The following is a 24,420-nucleotide window of genomic DNA, read 5'->3' as shown; positions in this document are numbered from 1 at the left end:
GGTCCTAGTTCCGCATCCAGGGATGGAACCTGCATGCCCTGCATTGGAAGCACAGAGTCTTATGCACTGGACCACCAGGAAAGTCCTCAGTTACTCATTTTTGAAACTGACCCTGAGTCTGTCAGTCCTTGATTTCAGGGAATCCATATTATCTGAATATCCTAGTACATGCTATTTTTTGCTGACTTTATGCTGAGAACATACTTCTTCTGCTCTATGAAAGCCTGAACCATGTGAGTGAGTCAAATCAACTGCAAGAACAGGGTCAAACTGAATTAATGACGTGTCTGAGGATACTGATACATCCCTGAGAGATTGTTACTAACATTGCCCTTTCCTTCAGCTTTTGAAGGGACAGGAGACCCTTCATGAGCAAGATGAAAGCACAGTTGCTGCACTGTCTGGAAAGCTTTGATTTGCTGCTTGTCATGCAGGATAGCACCCAATGGGAGAGTGTCTTCAAGACAGTCCTTCCCACCATTCATAGAATCTGGGGGCTGGCCAGTTAGAAACACTGATGGTCTCCAATGAACTGGACCTCAGAGGAACCAAATGCTTTTACCAAGAAACCCCTGGATTATCCTGGTCTTGATATGGGTAAGCCGACTAGATGACATGGTACCATTCCTTAAAGCCAGGAAGCCTGAACAAGAGAGCTGCCAGAAGCCTGGAGCATCCCTGTCACTCAACCACGGAGAATGAGTCTCCAATTTCAAGAGTTGTGAGAAGTGCTTGAATCTGGCTACAATGATCTAGCTGATTACTGAGAGAGCTCAGCTAGGAATATGCTGACATAGCTTCAAGTTAAGAATAGAAGGAGGAAGAAAAACTCAACTTAAACACGGAGAAAGAACTTCACCCCTAGGGACCTGACTTCATGCTGTACCCATGAGACTTCAAGGGCCAAACAAGACCCACACTTTCCTTTTCTTCCCAAAGACAAGATCAACGTGAGCTTCCCCTGTAATCTAATCAGGAAGAGAGACCTGCCTTCAGCAAGATGCATTTTAGAATTTTGTGAGTGATCTGAAGGCAAAGGAACCAGAACTCATTTGCCACACACGACGTCTAAAATACTTTAAACACACACATTCGTGCACACGAAACTTAAGAAGTAAACCCATGTGCTGACAGCCACAAAGACTGCCCTCAGTAATAAATCCACGATTCTGCTCTAGTCTTGATAGTCTTCTTGACAAGAAGAGGAATACATCAAGATTGCAGTCATGTTTGACTTTCTGCACTGCTGTGAGCAGTTCTTTTCAAAGAAGCCTCTTGCAAAGATTCATCTGCATGTTAAATTAACAGATGTGAATTTGGTATACAAGCAGCTTATGCAGCTCAATACCAGGAAAACAAACGACCATAATTTAAAAAGGCACATGTATCCCAATATTCATGGCAGTACCATTTACAATAGCCAGGACATGGAAGCAACCTAGATGTCCGTCGGCAGATGAATGGATAAAGATATACACAGATATATAATGGAATATTACTGAGCCATAAAAAGGAATGTATTTGAATCGATTCTAGTGAAGTGGATAAACCTAGAGTCTGTTATACAGAGTGACAGAAGTCAGAAAGAGAAAAACAAATTTTGTACATTAACACATATATGTGGAATCTAGGAAAATGGTACTCATGAGCCTATTTGCAGGGCAGGAGTAGAGATGCAGACATACGGAACAGACTTTGGACACAGCAGGGGAACGAGCAGGTGGGATGACCTGAGAGAATGGCACTGATGTACACACGTCACCATGTATAATATAGAGAGCCAGTGGGAAGCTGCTGTGCAGCACAGGGGGCTCAACTCAGTGCTCCGTGACAACCTAGAGGGTAGGATGCGGTAGGGGTGGGGACGATTCGGGAGGAAGGGGCCCTATGTGCACTTGTGGCTGATTCACGCTGCTGTATGGCAGAAGCCAACACAATCTTGTAACACAGTTGTCCTCCAATTCAAAAAAAAAATGTGAATTTGGAAGACTCAGTTAAGGGTAGTAATATCCTCATAGCCAGCAGATAGATACAGATGCAAAGAGAGAAAAGCCAAAGCAGCTATCACATTAAAAAAAAAAAAAAACAAAAAACCAAGAGCTGATCAATACACAAGGTGTGATGTAACTAGGAAGGGGAAATCAAAGTTTCTGACAGACACACAGAAACACAGCGGCAAAAAGAGTGGTGCTCTGTGCAGGCAGCTTTGGAGCCTGTCTGGAAAGAGATCTCACCACACATATTTGGAATTCCTCTTTTGAAATTTCTCAACAAAGAGACAGATGATGCAAAGATATCAGTGTCATCACCTTCATGGCTGTTGCCCTAGTGTGGATACTGTCAGCACTGCCCAGAAATGCCCAGCTTCATTGCCCGCCTGCCTTACCAGCTCTGATCCTGTGCTCAACTGCACATCCAAAGGAGAGTCAGAGGGATGTGCTTCAGACTTGGAAAGAATAGTCCCCAAAGGAGTTCCACAAATGTTTTAGCACAATAGATGCTTCTTTGGAACAAGGGTATAGCTCCCAAGGTGCTTATTCTAAAAGCAGGGGTCCCCAACATCCGGACTGGGGACTAGTACCTCTTATCAGATCACTGATGGCATTAGATTGGAAATAAAGTAATAAATGTAATGTGCTTGAATCATCCCGAGACCATTCTCCCCACCTCCGGTCTGTGGAAAAACTGTTTTCCAAGAAATCGGTCCCCGGTGCCAAAAAGGTTGTGGACTGTTGTAAATCTAAAGGAATGCAGAGTCATTTGGAATTATACGCCCTGGTGTGATTGCTTAAAAGGGGCCCAGTTTCTTCCCTTAGGGTGGCTGTCTCTAACTTGGCTGCACATCAGAGTCACCTAGGGAGCATTAAAAACTACTGATGCCCGGTCTAATCCCCAGTGTCTGATTTAGTTGGTCTGCAGGAGAGGCTGGACAGTGGAAGTTTTAAAATCTCCCAGGTGGTTTTAACGCTTTAGAGTGCTATGTTGTACATTTATCCTAAATACAGTTTATACATTCTTCCTTTTGTCTTCTTTTTAAAAAATAAATCTGTATGAGACTTTCCAAGTTCTGTACTTCTTTTTTTTTTTTTGAATTTTTAAAAATTTTTTGGCCACGAGGCATGTGGGATCTTAGTCCCCTGACCAGGGATCAAACCCATGCGCCCTGCACTGGGAGCATGGAGTCTTAACCACTGGACCTCCAGAGAAGTCCCCTTCCCTGTCTCTTGACACACTCATCTCGTTCTGTCCAGCCCCAGGTATGATGCTTTGGAGACCAGCTGCTTCATATATGTTTGATAATGAATAATGAGAAGAGTTAGGCCCTTACTGCGGAGAAGGCAATGGCACCCCACTCCAGTACTCTTGCCTGGAAAATCCCATGGACAGAGGAGCCTGGTAGGCTGCAGTCCACAGGGTTGCTAAGAGTAGGACACGACTGAGCGACTTCACTTTCACTTTTCACTTTCATGCATTGGAGAGGGAAATGGCAACCCACTCCAGTGTTCTTGCCTGGAGAATCCCAGGGACGGGGGAGCCTGGTGGGCTGCCGTCTATGGGGTCGCACAGAGTCGGACACGACTGAAGCGACTTAGCAGCAGCAGCAGCAGGCCCTTACTGTGCGCCAGGTGGGGTGACCGAGGGTCTCAGTCTGCCTGACACAGAGGGGTTCCCTGGATGTGTGACTTTTGGCGCCAAAACCAAAACAGGGCCAGGTAAACCAAGATGGCTAGTTACCAGGGTGCTGGTCCTGCACTAAAAGCTTGTGAAGATGTGTTACTTAATCCTATCAACAGCCTCCCGAGGTGGATACTATTAATACCCCCACCGTACAGATGAGGACGCACGGCCCGGAGTGACAGCCCTGGAGTAAGCGACTGCCCTGACTCAGCAAGCGAGTAGCGGGCTTGCTAAGAGGGCTTCCTAAGCCCAGGGTCCGTGTCATTCACTGGGTCTTCATCATTATGTCGCCTTAGCTCCTGATAACGGTGTGGGACTTTCTTTCCTTGCTTCACTGGTCACTTTAGCATGTGTCACCTAAGGTCAGACTTCTGTAAGTGACCTGAAAATAAGAAGCTTCCTGGCTCCTTGCACAGGGCATGTTTCAGTCTGGAGACTTCCAGGCATGTCTACACAAAACTACAGAGAGGAGATCCAGCAGGAAGCCCAGCTGGGGAAACAGAAAGCAAACCTGGAGCTGGACTGAGGGGAGAGGGTCCGTTTCAGCTGGCCTGTCAGTAGACACAGGGCCACCAGAACTGGCCCCTGGCTGGAGCGTCTGACGCTGAGCAGCAGACCAGGAGCAGACCCCGTAGGCTTCCCTACAATGGGAGGGAGCCCCTGAAAAAAGGGCTGTGTGTGTGCACGTGGGCCCACGTGAATGGTCTTGTGTTATCCACCCTACCCCTTGTTTATGTAAAGATCCCTGACCACAAGCAGGGGGCGTCTGAGCACTAACTGCTAAGCAGAGAAAGGACACCTTAAAGCAAATCTGTCACCTTGAAGCCTGCTGTTAGGCTACTGAAATGCCTTCCAAAATAATTTTTAAATTCTTTTTTTTTTTTTTTGCCGCACCGTGCAGCATGTGGGATCTTAATTCCCTGACCACGGAGTGAACCCACCCGTCTTGCATTGAAAGTGTGGAGTCTTAACCACTGGACCACCACATAAGTCCCCCCAGATTATTTTCAAATTCCCTCAGTCACTTTTTTAAAACCCAAAGAATAGGAGTCTGGGAGAAATTAGAATACTAACAGTTTAGTAAAAGATGAGTAATTTTACCACACACAATCCCTTTATAGACCTGGAGACATAGAAGCTTCTAGATATGTTTTTAAAGTATTTGTACAGCCTTTGTTCATCCCACACAGGCCACAACAGGACTCTGTGAACATGAGCACCGGGTCTAACCAGCGGACATAAACGGGAGGGAAGAAGAGTACTGGTCTTCTGTTAAGAAAATACACAGCCTCCATGGGGAGGTCACCCGCGACTTAAGATGCTGCTGTGTTTCCAGGAGAGGAGGCTGTGCTGGCGACCTGGGTCCATACCTGAAGGGCGCTTCTCTGCGGAATCGCTCCCAGAAGGACTGCTGCTCTGCTTCAAAGGCCGTGCACCGCTGGCGCAGGAGGGTCACTTCACTTGCCTGCAGGGGGGCCACCTGCTGCCTCACGGTAACCGCCGTCTTTTTAATGTTGTTCCACTTCTCAGGCAGCTCCTGCCAAGGAGACCCGACGTGGTCAGACCCCACTCTGCTCCCCTCAACCCTGGACCCGGGGCTGGACACGCTCAGACCCGTTAGTCTCTGGCCCACAAACGTGACAGCGCTGTTTGCTGTCGTCTACAACGGCCCCCTTCCTCAGCTGCCCACTCTCCCGACGGCCACCTGCTTCTGACCCAGCACAATCCTCCTTGCTCTCAACTTCTCCTCAGTAAACTTTGTGGTCGTTGTTTAGTTGCCGAGTCATGTCCGCCTCTTTGCGAGCCCATGGACTGCAGCTCACCAGGCTCCTCTTTCCATGGGCTTTCCCAGGCAAGAATACTGGAGGCGGGTGGGGGGGAGGTGCCATGTCCTCCTCCAGGGGGTCTTCCCGACCCAGGGAGCGAACCTGCATCCCCTGCACTGCAGGCAGGTCCTTTACTCCTGAGTCACCCAGGACGCCCCAGGAAGCCTTACCCTCTTCTGTATTTTCCAACAGTGCCTGGTTATTTTCTCGTATGCCCCCCTTTTCCTCTTAGATCATTATAACATTCCTCAAACCTCCTTTTTTCCCCCTCTCTGAATCAAAATGTGGCTCATCCCCAACACTGGAAAAAGACCACACACACTTCATCCACATCAGTTTTCCCGTATTTCTCCATATTTACTGAGTGTTACGAAAGTGGTGCACATTATACACATGCAACACATTTACTTCCAAAACACGGATCCTGCGTTATCATGAGCCCTGTTTTTCATTGACTTCACCGTGTTCATCTCACTTTGAAATCCCCAAACTGTCCCCCTATTTCCTTTATTAGGAAAACATAAACTTTGCACTGACCTCCAGCTGCTCAAACACTGTTGCCGGCAATTCTTGTCCATAGGTCTTCAGCAATTCAATCGTTTGCTTTAAAGGCTCAAACATTTCATTGGTGCTGCTCTGTCGTTCTTTAAGAGCCATCAGGTGCCCCATAATCTCAACCAGTCCTTGGAAATCTCCTTTTTCGACTTTCTTGAGCAAGCCGTTCTCGCTGTTTTTAATAAATGCTTCAAGGTCGGCCAGGCTATGGAGAACAAACAGAATGTGAGCAGCCATTCCCCTTCCACTCCTCAAAAGAATTTATTTCCCCAACACAATAGCCATTATTATGGAAAACTCTCCATAGCCTGATGGTGAGATACAACCTTCTTCAGTTGTGTCAAGGTCACAAAGGACAAAGACTGAGCCTTCCCTGATGGAGGAGACACTGGAGACAAGGAGAATTATTGGGACAACTGGTGAAATGTGGATAACTCTGCAAGCTAGTTACACCCTCTACATCAATACTAACTTCCTAGTGTTAATGACTGCGCCATGGTTACCTTGGATGTTACCGAGGTAACATCTTTGGAAAGCAGAGTGAAGGTAAAAGAGAAGTCTTTGTACTGCTTTTACAGCTTTTTTTGGTAAGTCTGAAATTATTTCAGAGTGAAATCATTTCCAAGTGAAATAATCTCACAGTGAATATATTACAAATTATTTTGTGAATCTGAAATCATTTTTTAGAAAGTGGAAAATGAGTACTATGGCTTATAGGATCATACATACTTGGGTTCAATTTTGACACTTACTAGATGTGTGGCCAAGTCATTTAATATTTCTGAGCCTCAGAGTCTTCATCTGTAAGATTAGAAAGACCACCTCTTTCTCACTGGTTATTGTGAGAGTTAGATGGGACTCATGATTTAATTAAAAAAACGAACATCCTTTCCGGAGGAATGAAGCAAGAATCCAGTCCTCAAAGGACTAAGCTCCAAGGAACATGATTTTATAATTGAAAGTTACAACATGCACAAGGAAAGAGGTCACCACGAGTGGGAACCAGCAGAAATGGCTGTATTAAACCTCTGAAGATTTCAGATATTGGAATTCGGGTGCATAATATAAGCTAGTGACTTTCAATATGTCAAAGGACAAAAGAGTTCTTATTTAGGTGATTGCTTTATTGTTTCTGATCCATGTACCAGGAACAAGTGGTTTTCCTGCTATTTCTCAGACATCTATTCTAGATTGACCAAGAAAAACAATTTCTTCCCTTTAAGCATAATGTATCAGTCAGTACAGAAATGATTTCTTCAGGAATTGCCCTTCAGAAGCCTAGATAACCTCTTACATTCTCAACAGGTCACCATACCCTTACCCCGGCCCCAACGTGCCTTTAAGTTCAAGCATAAATTCAGCATTGTCTCATCGGTCAGGAATGGAAACAACTTCAGTGGCTTTTCAAATATGCCCAGAATCTGTGACGATGTGTGGACCTTTGTATTGATTGATGGATTCAAGAAGTGACAAAACTTACTGAAGCAGATAACATGAAAATTATGGCCTATGGTGGCATTATTTCACGAAGAGAAGATTTTAATATCTGTTCTAGCAATGCAAAAATGATCACGTCATGCTATGTTAGTGGGCAACTCCAGGAGAAAGAAGCTCATAATTTTACACAGGCTTTTATGTTAACTCTGACCTATGGCAAGAAGAAACAAACCATTATTCGCTGACAAATCAAAAGTTACCTCAAGCTCTTGGTGTCGTTTAATCAATAAGTCATAGTCTGACTCCTTGCGACCCTATGGTCTGTAGCCCGCCAGTCTCCTCTGGCCATAGGTTTCTCCAGGCAAGAATACCAAAGTGGGTTGCCGTTTCCTACTCCAGGGTATCTTTCCAACCCACGGATCGAACCCATGTCTCTTGCATCTCCTGCACTGGCAGGTAGATTCCTTACCACTAATCTAGTAAACGTATTCTGAAACTTGAAAAATGAATAAATTTTTAAAAATGAATTTGAGCAAAGAATGAGAGGGTATTAAAATGAGTAAGCAAAACTGTAAAATAACCAAATATAAGATCTAAAACTGGGAAGTATAATGAAAATTTAAAGCTCAATGAATGGATTAAACAGGAGATTCAGACAAAACTAAAAGAGAGAATTAGACTGCTGTTTGAATAAAGTGGAGAAGTTATTCAACTGCAGTGAAGAAAGACAAAAAAAAAAAATGAAAACTATGAAAATTGTTCAAAGACATGGGGGATATTTAAAAGTGCAATAAGAGGGCCAAAAGGATATAATAGAGAGAATGGGCAAGAAGCAATCTTTGAGGATATCCTGACTGAGAATTTCCTAGAATTAATGAAAGTCACCAAATATAATATCAAGGAAGCCCAACCAACTCAAGGTGAAATTAAGGTTTTTTAAAAACCCTGCATAAGTACTTCAATATGAATCTGCAGATTACCAAAAATGAAAAAGAAATATTAAAATTAGCTGAAGAGCAAAGACAGAATTTTATTAAAAAAAAAAAAAGTCTAGGCTGGTGGACCATGGAAGACCAAAAATGAACCCAGGACACAATGGAATAATATTTTCAATAAATTTACTAAACGTATGTTATCCTAGAACTCTCTCTCCCACAAATGGATTTTTTTAAGAAGGAAGGCAAAATACATGCATTTTCAGACAAAGAAAGAATTAGAGTTTCACCAAAAGAACATTTTAATGAGCCTTCTAATGGCTGTACTTCAGAGAGCATGTCAGTAATGTAAGAAGATGGAATGAGCAAAGATGTTGGTAAATTTTAATAAACAGTGAGTGTATAAAAATAGAGTATAATTTGTGGAATTTAGATAAGTAATAGAGTACAATTGAAATTAGTTGGAATTATAGGGTATAATTTGATGGATAAACAAGTGAGATCAAGCTGTTCTGAAGTCCTTGTATTGGTTGTGGAGAGAGTAACAGTACTGATTAGTTTATTTCTTTTAAGAATGTTTTTAAGAATAGCTATGGTTAACTATTAGAACAGAAGACTTAGATAGCACAACATCCAAATTAGTAGAAGGGAAAAAATGGAATAGGAAAAAGGAAAGAAAACATGAAATAAAAATTTCAATCCAAAAGCAGGCAAGAAAGAAAAATAAAAAGAACAAATAAAAGCTCACAATAAAATGGTACAAATGAACTCAAATACAGCACAATAGACATTAATGAGGAAAACCCTCCAGTTAAAAGAAAGATATCAAGGTAGATAAAACATTCAGTTTCATGCCAATTATGAAGATCTCCTCTAGTACAAAGGCACAGAAAGATCAAAAGCCAGAGGGTAAGGTAAGAGACACCAGGCAAATGTCATACAAAGGAAACTGGTTTCGTTATATTAATACAAGACAAAACACACTTTAACACAAGAAATATAGCTAGTGATAAAAGATTTTTAATGTGTGGCTAAAATATTCAATTTTCCAGGAAGATACAAAAAGTCAAACTCTGTATGATCATATAACATAAAATAAACGAAACAAAAAAGGACAGAACTACAAGAAGTTGACACTCTACCATCAAAGTGGAAGATTTTTTACCAGTTATTTCAGTAATTGATAAATTAAGCAGACCAAAAAAAATGGCAGTGAGGTTGTAGTGGATTTGAAGAAAACAAGTTTGATCCAATAAGCATGCACAGAACATTATATCCAACAGTTATAGAATACATATCCTTTTAAAATGTGCACAGAATATTTATAAAAACTAACCAAATTCAACAAATTTCAGAAGCTTTTTATTACATATATCACTTTATCTGACTGCAATGGAATTGTTAGAAATTAATAACAGAAATGTAACTAGAAGAATCCATGTTTTAAGATTAAAAAAAGTATAAGCACATCTTAATGGATATTAAAAATATTTAGAGCTTTATTATAAAGAAAATCTACATACTAAGACCTGTGAGATGTAGATAAAATTGTACTTAGAAGGGAATTTATAACTTTAAGTGTTACATTAAAAAAGATGAAGACTCAAGATGAATAAGCAAAGCACACATCTTAAGTTAGTCAAAGGACAGAAAATAAACCCAAAGAAAGTAGAAGGAAATAATAAACACATAAGAAAAACTTATCAAAATAAAAATCAAATTATAATAAGTAAGATCAACAGGGTCATTAGATAACTCTTTGTAAATCACTTGGAAGATTAATTAAGAAGCCAGAAAGCACAATAGAAATGAACGGAAATCTAAAGAGGAACATCCCTAATACATAAACAGGTAAGAGAATAATACAAATTTCATGACAATAATATGAAGATTTACATGAAATGGATACATCCCTAGAAAAATATAACTTAGGAATAGAACTTAATATTTCTATAAACATTAGAAAAATTACAGGTAACAATCCTGCCACAAAGAAAACACCAAGCCAGATGGTTCAATAGGATATTTAAATCAAACTTTCAAGGATCAGCAAATTTCAATCTTACACCAACTCTTACAGAGAATAAACAAGAAGGATTACTTCCTAACACATTTTAGGAAGCTAGCAAAACCACAGAGCAAGATCAGACAAAGACAATATAGAAAGGGAAAACTGAAAGCCAGTTTCAGCAAACACAGACATGTCAGTGCTATATAAAATATCTGCAAACAAAACCAACCAATGGATATACTGAAAAAGACAATATTTTGTGTTTGGCTTATCTTAGTAACGATAAATTGGTCAGTATTAGAAACCAAAAAATATATTCACAACTTTAACATATTGAGGGAAAAAAACCAGAATTATGTTAATGGAGTTAGAAAAGGCACTCTAGAAAATGTTATAACCATTTATGCTAAATCTTCTTAACAAATAGAAGTTTACATCTTTAATCAGATAAAGAGAATCCATAAAAAAGATACTCACAGAATATTATACCAGGTAATGAAATGTTGAAAGTATCCCCTTTAAGATCAGGAACAAGACAAGGACTTATTATCACTTTATCCGATATTATACTGACAGTCCTAGTCAGGGTGATCAGATAAATAGTGACAAATGCATTAAAAAAAATGGGAAGGAAAAAATAAAATTTCCATACATTTGTAGATGATGATTATGTACATGGCAAATCCCAAAGAGTACACAAATAAATTATTAGAATTAACAAGCTACTTAGTAGAGCTCCTTGATACAAAATCAATGTACAAAAATCAGTTCATTTCTGTGGAAAATATGATTCTGAAATATGATTTATACTAGGAAACAAAAAATAAAATATTAAGGAATAAATCTTAAGATGTGAAAATGCTTTTAAAGGTAATGATTATAAAATTTCATTGAAAGACATTAAAGAAGATAAAGAGTGAGATAATATACTCTTAGGAATACTCAATACTATGAAGAAGAAAATTCTACTATAGTCATGGCAAATATAATCGAAATCTCAATGGAATCTTTTCTTCTACAAACTGATTTTTAATGTATGTAAAATAGTAAGGGCCAAGAATTGTTGAGACATCCCTAATGAAACTGAAAATGGTGGGGACGCCACTGCTAGATGTCAAGATTTATTGTTGTAGTTCAGTCGCTAAGTTGTATCTGACTCTTTTCTGCCCCATGGACTATAGCCTTCCAGGCTCCTCCGTCCATGGGATTTCCCAGTCAAGAACACTGGAGTGGGTTATCATTTCCTTTTCCAGGGAATCTTCCTGACCCAGGGATCAAACCTGAATCTCCTGCATTGGCAGGCAGATTCTTTGCCACTGAGCCACCTGGGAAGCTAAGATTTATTACAGAGCTATGATAATTAGGACAGTTTCATATTAAGACAGGGACAGACAAAGAGGTACTTAACACAAAAAGTAAAACTTCTAGGTAAGGATATAGGAGAGTATCAGAGAAGACGACGGCCCTCCACTCCAGTACTCTTGCCTGGAAACTCCCATGGATGGAGGAGCCTGGTAGGCTGCAGTTCATGGGGTCACAAAGAGTCGGACACGACTTCACTTTCACTTTTCACTTTCATGCATTGGAGAAGGGAATGGCAACCCACCCCAGTGTTCTTGCCTGGAGAATCCCAGGGAGGGGGGAGCCTGGTGGGCTGCCATCTATGGGGTCGCACAGAGTCGGGCACGACTGAAGTGACTTAGCGGCAGCAGCAGCATAGGAGAGTATCACTAGGATCTCAGGACAAGAAAGGGTTGATTTAACAAGAGAAAAGAGGACAACACAGGGGAAAAGATGGACACATCTGGTTACATAAAAATGAACCCTTCATCAAAATATACCATAAATGCAGAGGGGAGACCGGCTGCAAAATGGGAGACTAAATCTGCAATATATACAACTACCAAAGAATTAAAATATGTGTTACTTCCAAATATGAAAAAGGAAAAGATATAGCCCAATAAAAAATGGTCAAGAGCTATGAATAACCAAAGAAGAGGAAACACAATGACTCATCCAAAAGCACAGAAAGCTGAGCTACTTTACTCATAGAGTAGTGTAAAATATTTATCACCATGAGATACCACTAAGCTCCCACCAGAAGGGCCAGCACTAAACAGTTGGTATCAAAAGGTGCCCAGGATGTGGGGCTACAGGCAGCTTCACACATGGCTGAGGCACCTGGCAGAGAGCAGGCATTATATGCACTGACCCAGCAATTCCACTCTCAGGCATACATCCCAGAGGGATGCTGGCTTGAGTACACTGTGATATCTGTAGAAGAGAACTCATCACAATCCTGTTGGTATGAAACCATCTGAACCAGCCATGTCAGCCACTGAATGGATAGATAAACTGTGGCATATTCAGATGATGCGATACTCTGTAGCAGGGAAAATGCAGGAGCTACTGCTACACTCTCAACGTGGATGAATCTCAAGCAGCAATGCTGAGAGAGAGAGACAGGACACAGAGAGATATACAGTCATACAACATTGTTTCATTTTTATAGCTTTAAAATGCAAATCTCAATATATGTATATCTGTGCATACAAATATATATACATATATATGAAATATAAGTCATGAAAAAATATATACATACATATGCATATACAAGTCATGAAAAAAGAATTAGATTACATTTAGGGCAGGGCTAACAACTGGCAGGGAGGAAGAGGGATTTAATCAGGGAAGAGTCCATAAGGGAATTTTATTTTTCACACTGTTTCAAACTTAATTTTTATTTTTTTTACACGTTTAATTTTGTATTGGAGTATAGGAAATGACAATCCACTCCAGTATTCTTGCCTGTAGAATCCCATGGACAGAGGAGCCTGACAGGCTACAGTCCATGGGGTCACAAATAGTCGGACACGACTGAGCGACTAACACACACTATAGTCAATTAACAATGCTGTGATAGTTTCAGTGAACAGCAAAGGGGCTCAGCTGCATATATACATGTGTCCATTCTTCCACAAACTCCCCTCTCATCCAGGCTGCCACATAACATTGAGCAGAGTTCCTATACAGTAGGTCCTTGTTGGTTATCCATTTTAAATATAGCAGTGCATACAAGTTCTTCCATAAGGGAATATTAAAATGTAGCTAATGTCCTGTTTCTTCACTGGATAAGGAAAATCTGAGTATTTGTTTTAATATTTTTCTCTAAATCTTATGTATATTACATTTAATAATAAAACTTCTTGAAGAGAGAGGACAGAAGACAAAAAAAGTATAGGGATCAAGTATAGCGATCCTTTTGAGGAACTGTGCTGTGAAGTAGGGTGCACAGAAAGGGTGCCATAGCCGAAGGACTCCTGGGATTGTGTTCCTTTCTTTCTTTCTTTTCTTTTTGTTTAAGAGGCCAGATAGGACAATATACTTGCATGATGGGGAGAATGAATGAAGGGAGTGTTTAAGGAGGTCAGTCTTCGAGTAGATAAGAAGGCGGCTACAGTTAGAAAAGCAGCTTATTCACTGTAAGAAAAGAGGTAGTTGAACGTACAGCTTCAAATGCAGGTAGGTTGGTAGATTTATTGGTGAAAAGCTGAGTTAGTTCTCTGGTGATTGGTTCTCATTTTCCAGAGAAATGAGAGGCGAGGCTAAAAGGGCAGACAAGATATTTGAGGTTTAAGGGAAGAGAGGAAAAAAAGCATCTGGAGGAGTCGGGAAGCATACGTGAAAATGTTCAGAGCTTGCTTGAAGTTTATGTTCACAAATTTAACCTGAGATTGGTCAGAACACTGGTGTGTTTCTCCTTCATCAGGATGAATTGCTCGGGTACAGACGTGGAGTGCTGAGCTCAGACAGTCAGGGTTTTACAAGCTGGGGACAGGGCTGGGGAGCAACGGTGATAAACACTGAGCCGTCCTGATCAAGTGTCGGGAAGAGTGGATTGGAAACACTGATGGGTCTGAAGAACTTTGCACAGCAGCACTGCCAAGTAAGAGAGCTGGAAAGACTCCAGGTGGTGGTCAGGGGACAGAATGCTTCATCCTGAGAGTTTGAAGGGGAAGCCATGAATTTGCTCACCTTTCCCTCCACTCCACCAAGAGCACAGCACAGAACAGGGGGGCAGGGAGGGAAAGGCATTGGAGAGAGAAGTCTAGAAAACAAGAGGCAGGTGTGATGAAGACACCCTGTGGATGCTGAGTCACTGAGGATGATTATCAGCAGAAGGATGGGAGAGGGGGACTGAGCTGGACAACGTGACCCTCAATGAAGGGGCGGCATGACTAAGAGCTTGGCCAGTGACTGCAGCCAAGACAGGTGGCAGTTGGTACCGTCTGGTAGAACTCAGTGGAGATGGTGATTTTGAGAGAGGACAGGGGTGGAAGAGTCTGGAGGCCACACTGAAGGGCAAGTGTATCTCATCTACCTGTAGGCCCAGCAGTAGGCTTTGGGAGTCTAGTGCTGGGCTGGTGGAGTTGGGAGGGCGTCCAAGTCCATGGGGGAACAGGCAGACTTTCAGATCCAGTCGGTTGCACAGCTAGAGTTCTGAGAAGGACAATGTTTGGGAGGGAGCAGAAGGTAGTATTCATCACAGGACGAGTCCACCCAGGAGAAACGCTCTCTTCATTTGTCAGGGGATCACTGACTTCCTCATAAGCCAGCACTCTATTGCTCATGTTCTATGGGAACACCTGGTCTTCAAGGTCACACCCATGCTCAACCCTGATGGTGTCTACCTGGGCAATTACAGGGGCTCTCTGATGGGGTCCAACCTGAACTATCACTGGCTGGACCCCTCTCCCTGTGCCCAACCCACCCTGCATGGGGTGAAGCAGCTTATCACCCAGATGTACCAAGCCCCAGAGCCGCAACTACTGACACCTGCACACCCGAGAGCTCATGCTCTGCAACAAGAGAAGCCACTGCAGTGAGAAGCCCTCATACTGCAGCCAGAGAGCAGCCCCCACTCTCCGCAACTAGAGAAAAACCCCGCACAGCAATGAAGACCCAGCACTGCCATCAATAAATAAAATTATAAGGGAAAAAAAAGGCATCAGGGGCATGTAGGTGTAGGGACTTCCATGCTGCACAGCTGGATAATCTGAGACAAGGAGTAAATGGGAGAAATAAAATCTAAGAGTCTCATTAGACACCCTCCGCTTCTCAGGCTTAAAGAGATTTCGCAGTCAGAGTTGTGCAGGGAGGGTTGACCTGCTATTATTGTCTCGAACAGTATTTACCACGTACTGAGCGCCTTTTGGACACTGGGCGCCGGATAGAAAACAAAACAGGAAGAGGCCAGGTCTGATGGACAAACGAGAGGACAGGACTAAAGTTACTGCTGGTGTCCAAAAGCTTGGAACATCCATCTAGCTGTTCTAAGTTTTCATTTAACCAGTGAACCTATGGGGGAGAAATGTCAAATCGATTGAAAACATGGTGTTCCCAACAGCCCAGGAAGCTGGAAGAAAAGCTAGACAGACCCTGTTACCTGTGGGTGACATGGTCCACGAGATGCTGTTTGAACGTGAGGCTCCACTTTTTGATTATATTCAGCAGAGACGCTTTAAAGGGCCGCGCGTCGATCTTCATCCAGCTGTCAAACACCTGGACGGGCTCCAGCCTGCACACATCCTCATGGAGCTTCTCATAGGAGTCGATCTGCGCCCTGAACTGATGTAGGAGGGGAGGATTCTCTGGGATGCCGTCCTCGGAGTGGGCTTCCATCTCCTCAGCTGTGAGCACGCGCCCGTACAACAGAAACTGGCCCAGAGCCTCCTTCCGGTCCTCCGTGTAGAGGTAGGAATACTGGCTGAGGGTGCTCCGATAGTCGCCGCAGAGGGCCATCATGGCCTGCACCCGCCCCATCAGCTCGGCCCGCAGGCCCGCCAGGTCAGCCCTGGCCTCCAAGTCCACCTGGGGGAGCAAGGTGGCAATGGAGGGGTGACATTAGCATTTCACAGGGGCCTTCAGGTCTGGTGGGAGGGCAGGCGAGATGCTCGCAGAGCCAGTACCTGATAGTGGGGAGAGCCGTTCTCAGGAGAAAGCCGGGGCACCAAGGATGCTATGCTAAAGATGCTGGTGACGAGACCCTCCACCAGGTCATAGAAGCCACCCTTCACGCCAGGCTCCAGCGATGGACGGAAAACCAGTTCTGGGATAGCTAAACTCAGCTGGGCTTCAAATATCGGGGTGAGTCCTGCCTTACATTCTGAAATACAAAGAAAACAAACAGAAGAGAGTGGGTAAGTGGCAAAAATACAACAATGATTTGAAAGCTCTCTGAGCGTTTCTTTCCTTTAGAGTTGCTGTTTCAGTCTGAGGAAACAGAAATATAAACTTTGCTAAAACCCCAGAAAAGGTGAAGGTGGCAGTCCCCACTGGCATTTTAAACAGGCTAATTCCCTGTGCACGGCTGTCCTGGAATTGCTGTTGTTGTTGTTCAGTTGCTCAGCCGTGTCCCACTCTGTGACCCCATGGATGCAGCACCCCAGGCTTCCCTGTCCTCTACTATCTCCTGAAGTTTGCTCAGATTTATGTTCATTGAGTTGATGATGCCATCCAACCATCTCATCCTCTGTCGTCCCCTTATCCTCCTGCTCTCAATCTTTCCCAGCATCAAGGTCTTTTCCAATGAGTCGGCTCTTCACATCAGGTGGCTAAAATATTGGAGCTTTGGCATCAGGACGTGGCAGGGCATTTACTCTCCTTGTCCTCAGAGGGCACGTCCTGTGACTGATCAACCCAAGCCGGAACGCTTCCACGTTCCCAAAGCTTCCAGTGGGGGCAGTACGGCCTCTGGTTGAGAAGGTGTTGGTTTTTTCTTGGAAGCAGTGGACATCATCCTGAGCACAAACCAGGCAATTCCATCGGCAGCCACTAGGGGAACAAGGGTGTGCTTGTCCAAGGTTGCGTAGGCTTGGCAAGAAAGGGCAGTCACAATCCCTCCCCATCTGCTCCTTTTCTGTAAAAACAGGACTTGTTTTAATTCTGTAGTCCTGTAGTGATAAAATTTTTAAAAACAGTATAAATAATTAACAAATCCATGATTACTTGCTAGACTAAACTGCCTCGCTAAATTTAAATCAAAATATAATATGGAACAAGATGTTCCAAGTACAAGATAAATGCTTAGACTCTAATTAATAACCACTTATTTTCTTATACATATGTATTTTAGGTAAGAAGTGGATTTATTTTTTTAGTTTTTTTAATTGGAGGATAATCACTTTACAATGCTGTTGGCTTCTGCCATACACCACCACAAATCAGTCATAATTATATAAATATATATATATATATATCTCCCCTCCCTCATGAGCCTCCCTCTTCTCAAAAAGTAGCTCTATTTAGAGAGAAATACAGTCCACAGAGACAGTTTGGGCCTTTGCAGAAGGCGAGTGTGGTGTGCTCAGTTGCTCCAGCTGTATCTCTTTGTCACCCTGTGGACTGTGGCCCACCAGGCTGCTCTGTCCATGGGATTCTCCAGGCAAGAATACTGGAGTGGGTTGCTGCGTCCTCCTCCAGGGGATCTTGCTGACCCAGGGATCGAACCTGCATCTGTTACGTCTGCTGCTTGGCAAGCGGGTTCTTGACGACTAGCGCCACCTGGAAAACTCCACAGGAGACCATAATCCCTATGTCAGATGCAATACTGACACAATTACTGTACAAACTGGATGGCCCTGGTGGTTCCACATCCTTGGCACAAGTGAATCTCTGTAAGAGTTGAGAAAAGGAAGAATGTTTCCAGACGGAGTGGGTAGCAGTTAACCCAGGCAAGGTCTGGATTCTGAGAGGTGGCTGGGAAGCCAGACCAAGCCATGGGAATGGCACTGAACCGGTTTGCCCAAGTGTGAGAGGTGGAGACGGTAAGGTGGACCAGGTGACTGAAGTTGTCCAGCTGGGCGATGGTGAAGGGTCACGGCGGCTTTCCTCTTAGAGGCCGTTCTCTTCAGGCTCCTTCACCTCCCCTTGATAACCAGCACCTTTTCATTTCAATCGTAGCTCAGGTGGCTACTAAGGCCAGCTCCTGCCCCTTAACTGCCGATACACTGTGGAGGGTGTGTGTTCCCTTCCTCCTCCTTCCATGGAGGGAAGATGACTTTGGCAACCATCCCCTGTCCTCACCCTCTTGCTCCCTGGCTCTCCTTCCCATGAGAGGAGGACAAGCGACACATCAGACAGCCCAGATCCAGAAGGCTGGACAGACACTGACCCGGGGCAAGTCCCTTGTGCAGTGCCTACACTCAAGTGTGGCTGAAGCATCTTCCTAGAACTTCTAGAGGAGAGCTGAGTGACGAGTCTCCGAGCTCCACTATCAGACGAGGTTGGGTCAGTTCACTAAGATGAGTGCCACTGGCACTGGTCCCTAGGAACCAGCTCTCCAGTCTCGGCACCTGTGTTCACTGCCCGAGGCTCCAGAAGGCGATCTCCCACCTTGTTGACTAGGCCTGAGCCCATTTCCTGCTTGTGTGTCTCCTTGTACTGTGAAAGCAGAGACCTTGCCTCTGACCTCAGTCACTCCACCTACCAGGACCATGGGGTGCAGCTACCCCAGCGCTGGCCTTGCTCCTCTCTGCGTCGTCAGCATCTTACAGGGGCTGGATACTCAAATCTGGTCTCAGCCCACCTATTCTAACTCTGCATTTAATTTCTCTCCTTGGGTTCTACTCAGCACCTTAACCTCTCATCTCGCCTCATCCTTCAGTCTTGCTGAGCATGTCAGAATCTACCAGAATGTGAAAGGTTTACTTCAACTTTATTTTTGAACTCTTCTCCCTTTTCCATCCCATCATTTACTAACCTTTACTATAAAATCTTTGGCCCTGTGTATCGACCATAAATTTGAAGCCCTTAGCTATTTTTTAATAGCTTCAAAGAATGCCCACTGCCTCCTTAATATACCTTTCCCATCTGAAAGCTATCTCATCCCCAGCTTCTTGTCTCTCTTTTTTTTTTTTTCACAGAAAAACATCTGTTTCTTCTACATAAGCCAGCTGCTACAAACTCCCTGTGTCCTCAAAAGGCCACAGAGATAGAGTGCATTCGGCTTAAACCATGAAACTTCTTTATTTATTTTGGCCATGCCATAAGGTGTGTGGGTCTCAGTTCCCCAACCAGGGATCAGACTCAGGCCCCTCACACTGGAAGTGCAAAGCGTTAGCTACTGACTTCCAGGGAGGTCCCTAGAGCAAATCGGCTTTTACGTTTTTACCTTGGCTACGGGTTTCACTGTGTTAGAGCCTGGTTTAGCATCTGGGTTTTGGAGAGGGAGAAGTGTTTTATCTTTGAACAATTTACAGACATAATGCCTTTTCTATTTTACTGTGTACACTTCACAAAATGTTCACACCTTTTGGGAAAAGTCACAGAGCACTCAATGGCACTTCATTGTAACTCAACAGATGCTACGACTATTACCTTCCCAGTCATAACCCACATCCATAAGCCACTAAATACCAGTATTTTCCAGGAGGTACTTGAGGGAACACTCAATGGCAAGAAAGAACCCATCCAGCAACATATCGTCAATGTAGTTGACATAAGTTTTCCAGATGCCAGAAGTTGAATCTGCTGAAAGAAGACCCAGGTTTTCCTACAAAATAAAGAAGAGCAGATATAAACCATGTTTAATAATATGCAAGGACTGCTCGTATCATCATGAATGGGAATGAAGACAACACACAGAGAAAAACTGCACCGTTATGAAGAGTCTTCTATTACAGGCAGACCTTGGCTATATTGCGGGTTCGGTTCCAGTCCACAGTAATAAAGCCAATACTGCAATAAAGTCAGTCACACGAAGTTTTTGGTTTCCCAGTTATGTTTACACTATATTTTAGTCTATTAAGTGTGCAATATTATGTCTACAAACAGAATATTCATATCTTAATTAAAAATACTTTATTGCTAAAAAATGCTGTCTATCACCTGAGCCTTCAGGAAATCATTATCTTTTCACAATAGCATCAAAGATCACAGATGCAAAGTATGATGATAACGAAAAAGTTTGAAATATTGTGAGAATTGCCAAAAATTTGACAAGAGAAAAATTGCATGGCTAGACTTTTCTCAGTGCAAGGTTGCAATAAACCATCAATTGAAAAACAAAACAAAAAACAAATGCAGTATCTGTGAAGCACAATGAAATGACAGATGCCTGTATGCGTGTATCAGATCCATTCCTATCTAACGTGTGTAACCCTTGCTTGAAAGGAACACAAAGCTAACCCATGAAGGAAATATGATGTTTCAACCTCTCCCTGAGCAAGGAGGATGGGGTCAGGCCAGCTTCTCAGGAGGGATGCTGACGGATGCAGCGTGTGCCTCGTAGATGCTGGCTGACACTGCAGAGGAAGCTGCATCAGAGCAGAAGGCAGGGTGGGCAGAAGAATGAATACTACAGGCAGAGAGCACTACAGTTCAAGACATAAGAAACCTAGGTTCACGTAGAGCATTTCCTAGAAAAGGAGAAATATTCCTTTCTAAGGAGAAATAAACTGGAGTGAATCCCACCGCTGGGTATATGTCTAGACAAAGCTCTAATTCGAAACGATCCAGGCACCTCAATGTTCATAGCACCACTATTCGCAACAGCCAAGACAGGAAGCAACCTACATGTCCACTGACAGATGAATAGATAAAGAAGATGTGGTGCAGATTTATGATGGAATACTACTCAGTCATAAAAAAGAATGAAATCATGCCATTTGCAGCAGCGTGGATGAGCCTAGAGATTATCATACTGAGTGAAATAAGTCAGAAAGAGAAAGACAAATACCATATGATATCACTTATACGTGGAATCTAAAACATGACACAAATGAACTTATCTACAAAACAGAAACAGACTCACAGACACAGAGAAGAGATTTGTGGTCGCCAAGGGGGAGTGGGTGGGGGAAGCATGAATCGGAGTTCAGGGTTAGCAGGTGCAAACTATGATATAGAGGATGGATGAGCAACAGGTCCTGCTGTACAGCACAGGGAACTTACTCAGTATCCTGTAATAAACCGTAATGCAAAAGAATATGCAATAGAATATGTACATATAACTGAATCCCTCTGCTGTAGAGCAGAAACTAACACAACATTGTAGATCAATCCTACTTCAATCAAATAAACAGAAAGAGAAATGAGTTGGAGAGTATTGTTGGCATTTAACTAAAAACTTTTATCATACTGAGTGACTTGGAAAAGGCACACACAGAAACAAACACATAGGCTCTCTCTCCTTTTTACACGGTACAGTCTCCGACCTGGCAGTATGGCAAGTATCAGTTCAGTTCAGTTCAGTTCAGTCGCTCAGTCGTGTCCGACTCTCTGCGACCCCATGAACTGCAGCATGCCAGGCCTCCCTGTCCATCACCAACTCCTGGAGTTCACTCAAACTCACGCAAACTCACGTCCATCGAGTTGGTGATGCCATCCAGCCATCTCATCCTCTGTCACCCCCTTCTCCTCCTGCCCCCAATCCCTCCCAGCATCAAAGTCTTTTCCAGTGAGTCAACTCTTTGCATGAGGTGGCCAAAGTACTGGAGTTTCAGCGTTAGCATCATTCCCTCCAAAGAAACCCCAGGGCTGATCTCCTTTAGAATGGACTGGTTGGATCTCCTTGCAGTCCAAGGGACTCTCAAGAGTCTTCCCCAACACCACAGTTCAAAAGCATCAATTCTTCAGCGCTCAGCTTTCTTCACAGTCCAACTCTCACATCCATACATGACCACTGGAAAAACCATAGCCTTGACTAGACAGACCTTTGTGTATAGGTGTCCCATTTACTCACCATCATTTTCATCATTCAGCCTTTTTTAAAGTAACTTTCCATTTATCATATATCTTCAAAAAAGTGGCTACCACTTTGCAAAAGCAAATTTTCTAGGTGACTCACAGTTACCCCTTTAGGAAACACTGCCAGATTGTAAATCTCCTTTTTCTGCTTTTAAATGTCAAAACTCTAAAATTTTCTAAAATGCATCACCTACACCTTTCCTTCCTAAGAATTCTAAAGACTCAGTGGGAACCGTCATCTGCAAACGATAGCACACTGACAATGCAGAGTGGTCCCAGGTGTTACGAGGATGTCCACGTTGGTCTGCTTCTACAGTTAACTTGTAGTTGTTATAACTGCCTTATAGAGCGGTTCTATATCTTTTCTACTGTTACCATATCAAGATAGCTAACTGTACCTTTCTACATCAAATCTACTATGGTACAAGGAGCAAATATGTTGGAATTTGCTATAAACCAGGAAGAAATAGCTCAAGTTTCTGATACTAGCTAAGACAGAAGAATGAGCTCAGACTTCCCCTTCTGCTACAAACAACTACAGAACTGGATACAAGAAATAATTATTTGGGCAACTGGATAACAGTATTGGGATATGATCTTGAAGACAAAGGAAAATTCAAGGTGAGCTTCACAACCACCTGACTTTCTACCTGGAGGCACTTTCCAAAGCATGGCATAAAGAAGTGGACATCAATTAGAGCATCCTTCCTGCTGAACAGGAAAAGACAGAAATTGGGATTTGCTGAGGCTGCTGAGTCCTCTTGGGTCTCTGACTGAGCATTAAGCTGTACGTATTTAGGGCAAGATTCTGCAAGGCTAGGCAGAGAACAGTTGCTGGAGGCTCTAAGTTAAATGGGTTTGTGAAGGTCATATAGTGCTGGAAAATGTTAGTGTTTTATCAGAAATAATGAAAAGATAACAGATAACCCAGACTTCAGTTGAGACCCCAGAAATGCAATGCTTTAGGATTAGAGCTCTATTCTAGAGTAAGGCTTCTTTTCTTTAGACTCTCCCCAAGGAAGCTTAAAATAAGCCTTCAACAGGATCAAGCTGACCACCAGTGAGTTAACTGCCTACTAAAACAAAACCACCAATTCTTTAAGGGAAATATAACACCCAGATTACAAAGTGGCATCCAACATGTCTAGAATATAATAAAAAATTACTAGACATGCTGAGAAGCAGGAAAATGTGACATTTAACCAAGAGAGAAAATAATCAGTAAAAACAGACTTAGAAAATAACTCATACCAATCCTGGGATGTTTATTCCTTAGACTTATTTTCTGAGAAAAAAATAAACTTCCTTCACATTAAAAAAGACTCAGAAAATAAAATAGATGTTGGAATTAGTAGATGAGAATGTTATAATTTGCTTAAAAACTCCTCCAACTTGGTGAAAAACAGATAAAAATATCACAAACTTCAAGAAGCCTGAATACAAAGAAAAGTTATTTATGCACATCATGGTTAAATGAAAAAGATAGAAATAATTTATTTAAAAAAAATCTATTTAGAATCTATTGAAAGTAGCCTGAGAAAAACATTACCTATAAAGGGACAAAGATATACATTGTGCTGGCTTCTCATCATAAAGTTTGGAGGATAGAAGATTATGAAATGACTTCCAAAAGGAAAACAGAACTGTCTACACAGAATTTTATATTCTGTGAAACTCTTCTTCAAAAACAAAGGTGAAAGAAGGACACTTTCAGATAAACAAAAACTGAGAGATTGTGTCATCACCAGATCTGAACTGCAAGAAATACTAAAGGAAGTTCTTTGGGCCAAAGAGAAATGAGCATAGATGTTAACTTAATTCTGCAGAAGTGAAAAACAAGCCTGGAAATGGTGGCTATGTGGGTAAATACAAAACACTATGAAGATTTCCCCCAAAAGTTTTTAAAACACAAAATTACAATATTCTACTGTGGGGTATATCTTATACACACACATGCATGTACACAGGAACACTGCAAAAGATGGCCGGGTACTCTGAATTGTTGCCAGCTTCCCATGTGCACTGTGTGCTGTGATAGGCCCCTTCAGTCACATCTGACTCTTTGCTCATTCATTATTCATTCTAGCTTCAGTAATTGGTAGAACAAATAGAGGAAAAAACTGAGGAATCACACAGATGATCTGCACAATACTATCGACCACTTTGAACTAGCTGACATTTTAGAGAACACTGCACCCAGCATTTAAAGAATAAACATATTGTCAAT

The 24,420-nt window shown here is 42.6% G+C and overlaps 1 protein-coding gene across 1 annotated transcript in view; it reads right to left on the bottom strand.

Annotated features, from left to right (window-relative positions):
- DNAH9 (dynein axonemal heavy chain 9) overlaps positions 1 to 24,420 on the bottom strand; it is a 286,957-nt gene that overhangs the window by 209,482 nt on the left and 53,055 nt on the right. The window contains exons 15-19 of the mRNA XM_068976630.1: positions 19,863 to 19,998; positions 16,415 to 16,611; positions 15,892 to 16,316; positions 6,042 to 6,264; positions 5,049 to 5,215 (exon numbers count right to left, since the gene is read on the bottom strand). Coding sequence (XP_068832731.1) covers positions 5,049 to 5,215; positions 6,042 to 6,264; positions 15,892 to 16,316; positions 16,415 to 16,611; positions 19,863 to 19,998 — 1,148 coding nt within the window. The remainder of the gene's footprint in view (positions 1 to 5,048; positions 5,216 to 6,041; positions 6,265 to 15,891; positions 16,317 to 16,414; positions 16,612 to 19,862; positions 19,999 to 24,420) is intronic.

The sequence above is a fragment of the Capricornis sumatraensis genome, chromosome 8 (assembly GCF_032405125.1).
Source record: "Capricornis sumatraensis isolate serow.1 chromosome 8, serow.2, whole genome shotgun sequence".
Classification (NCBI taxonomy): Eukaryota; Metazoa; Chordata; class Mammalia; order Artiodactyla; family Bovidae; genus Capricornis; species Capricornis sumatraensis.
This window is presented reverse-complemented; position numbering and strand designations above follow the sequence as displayed.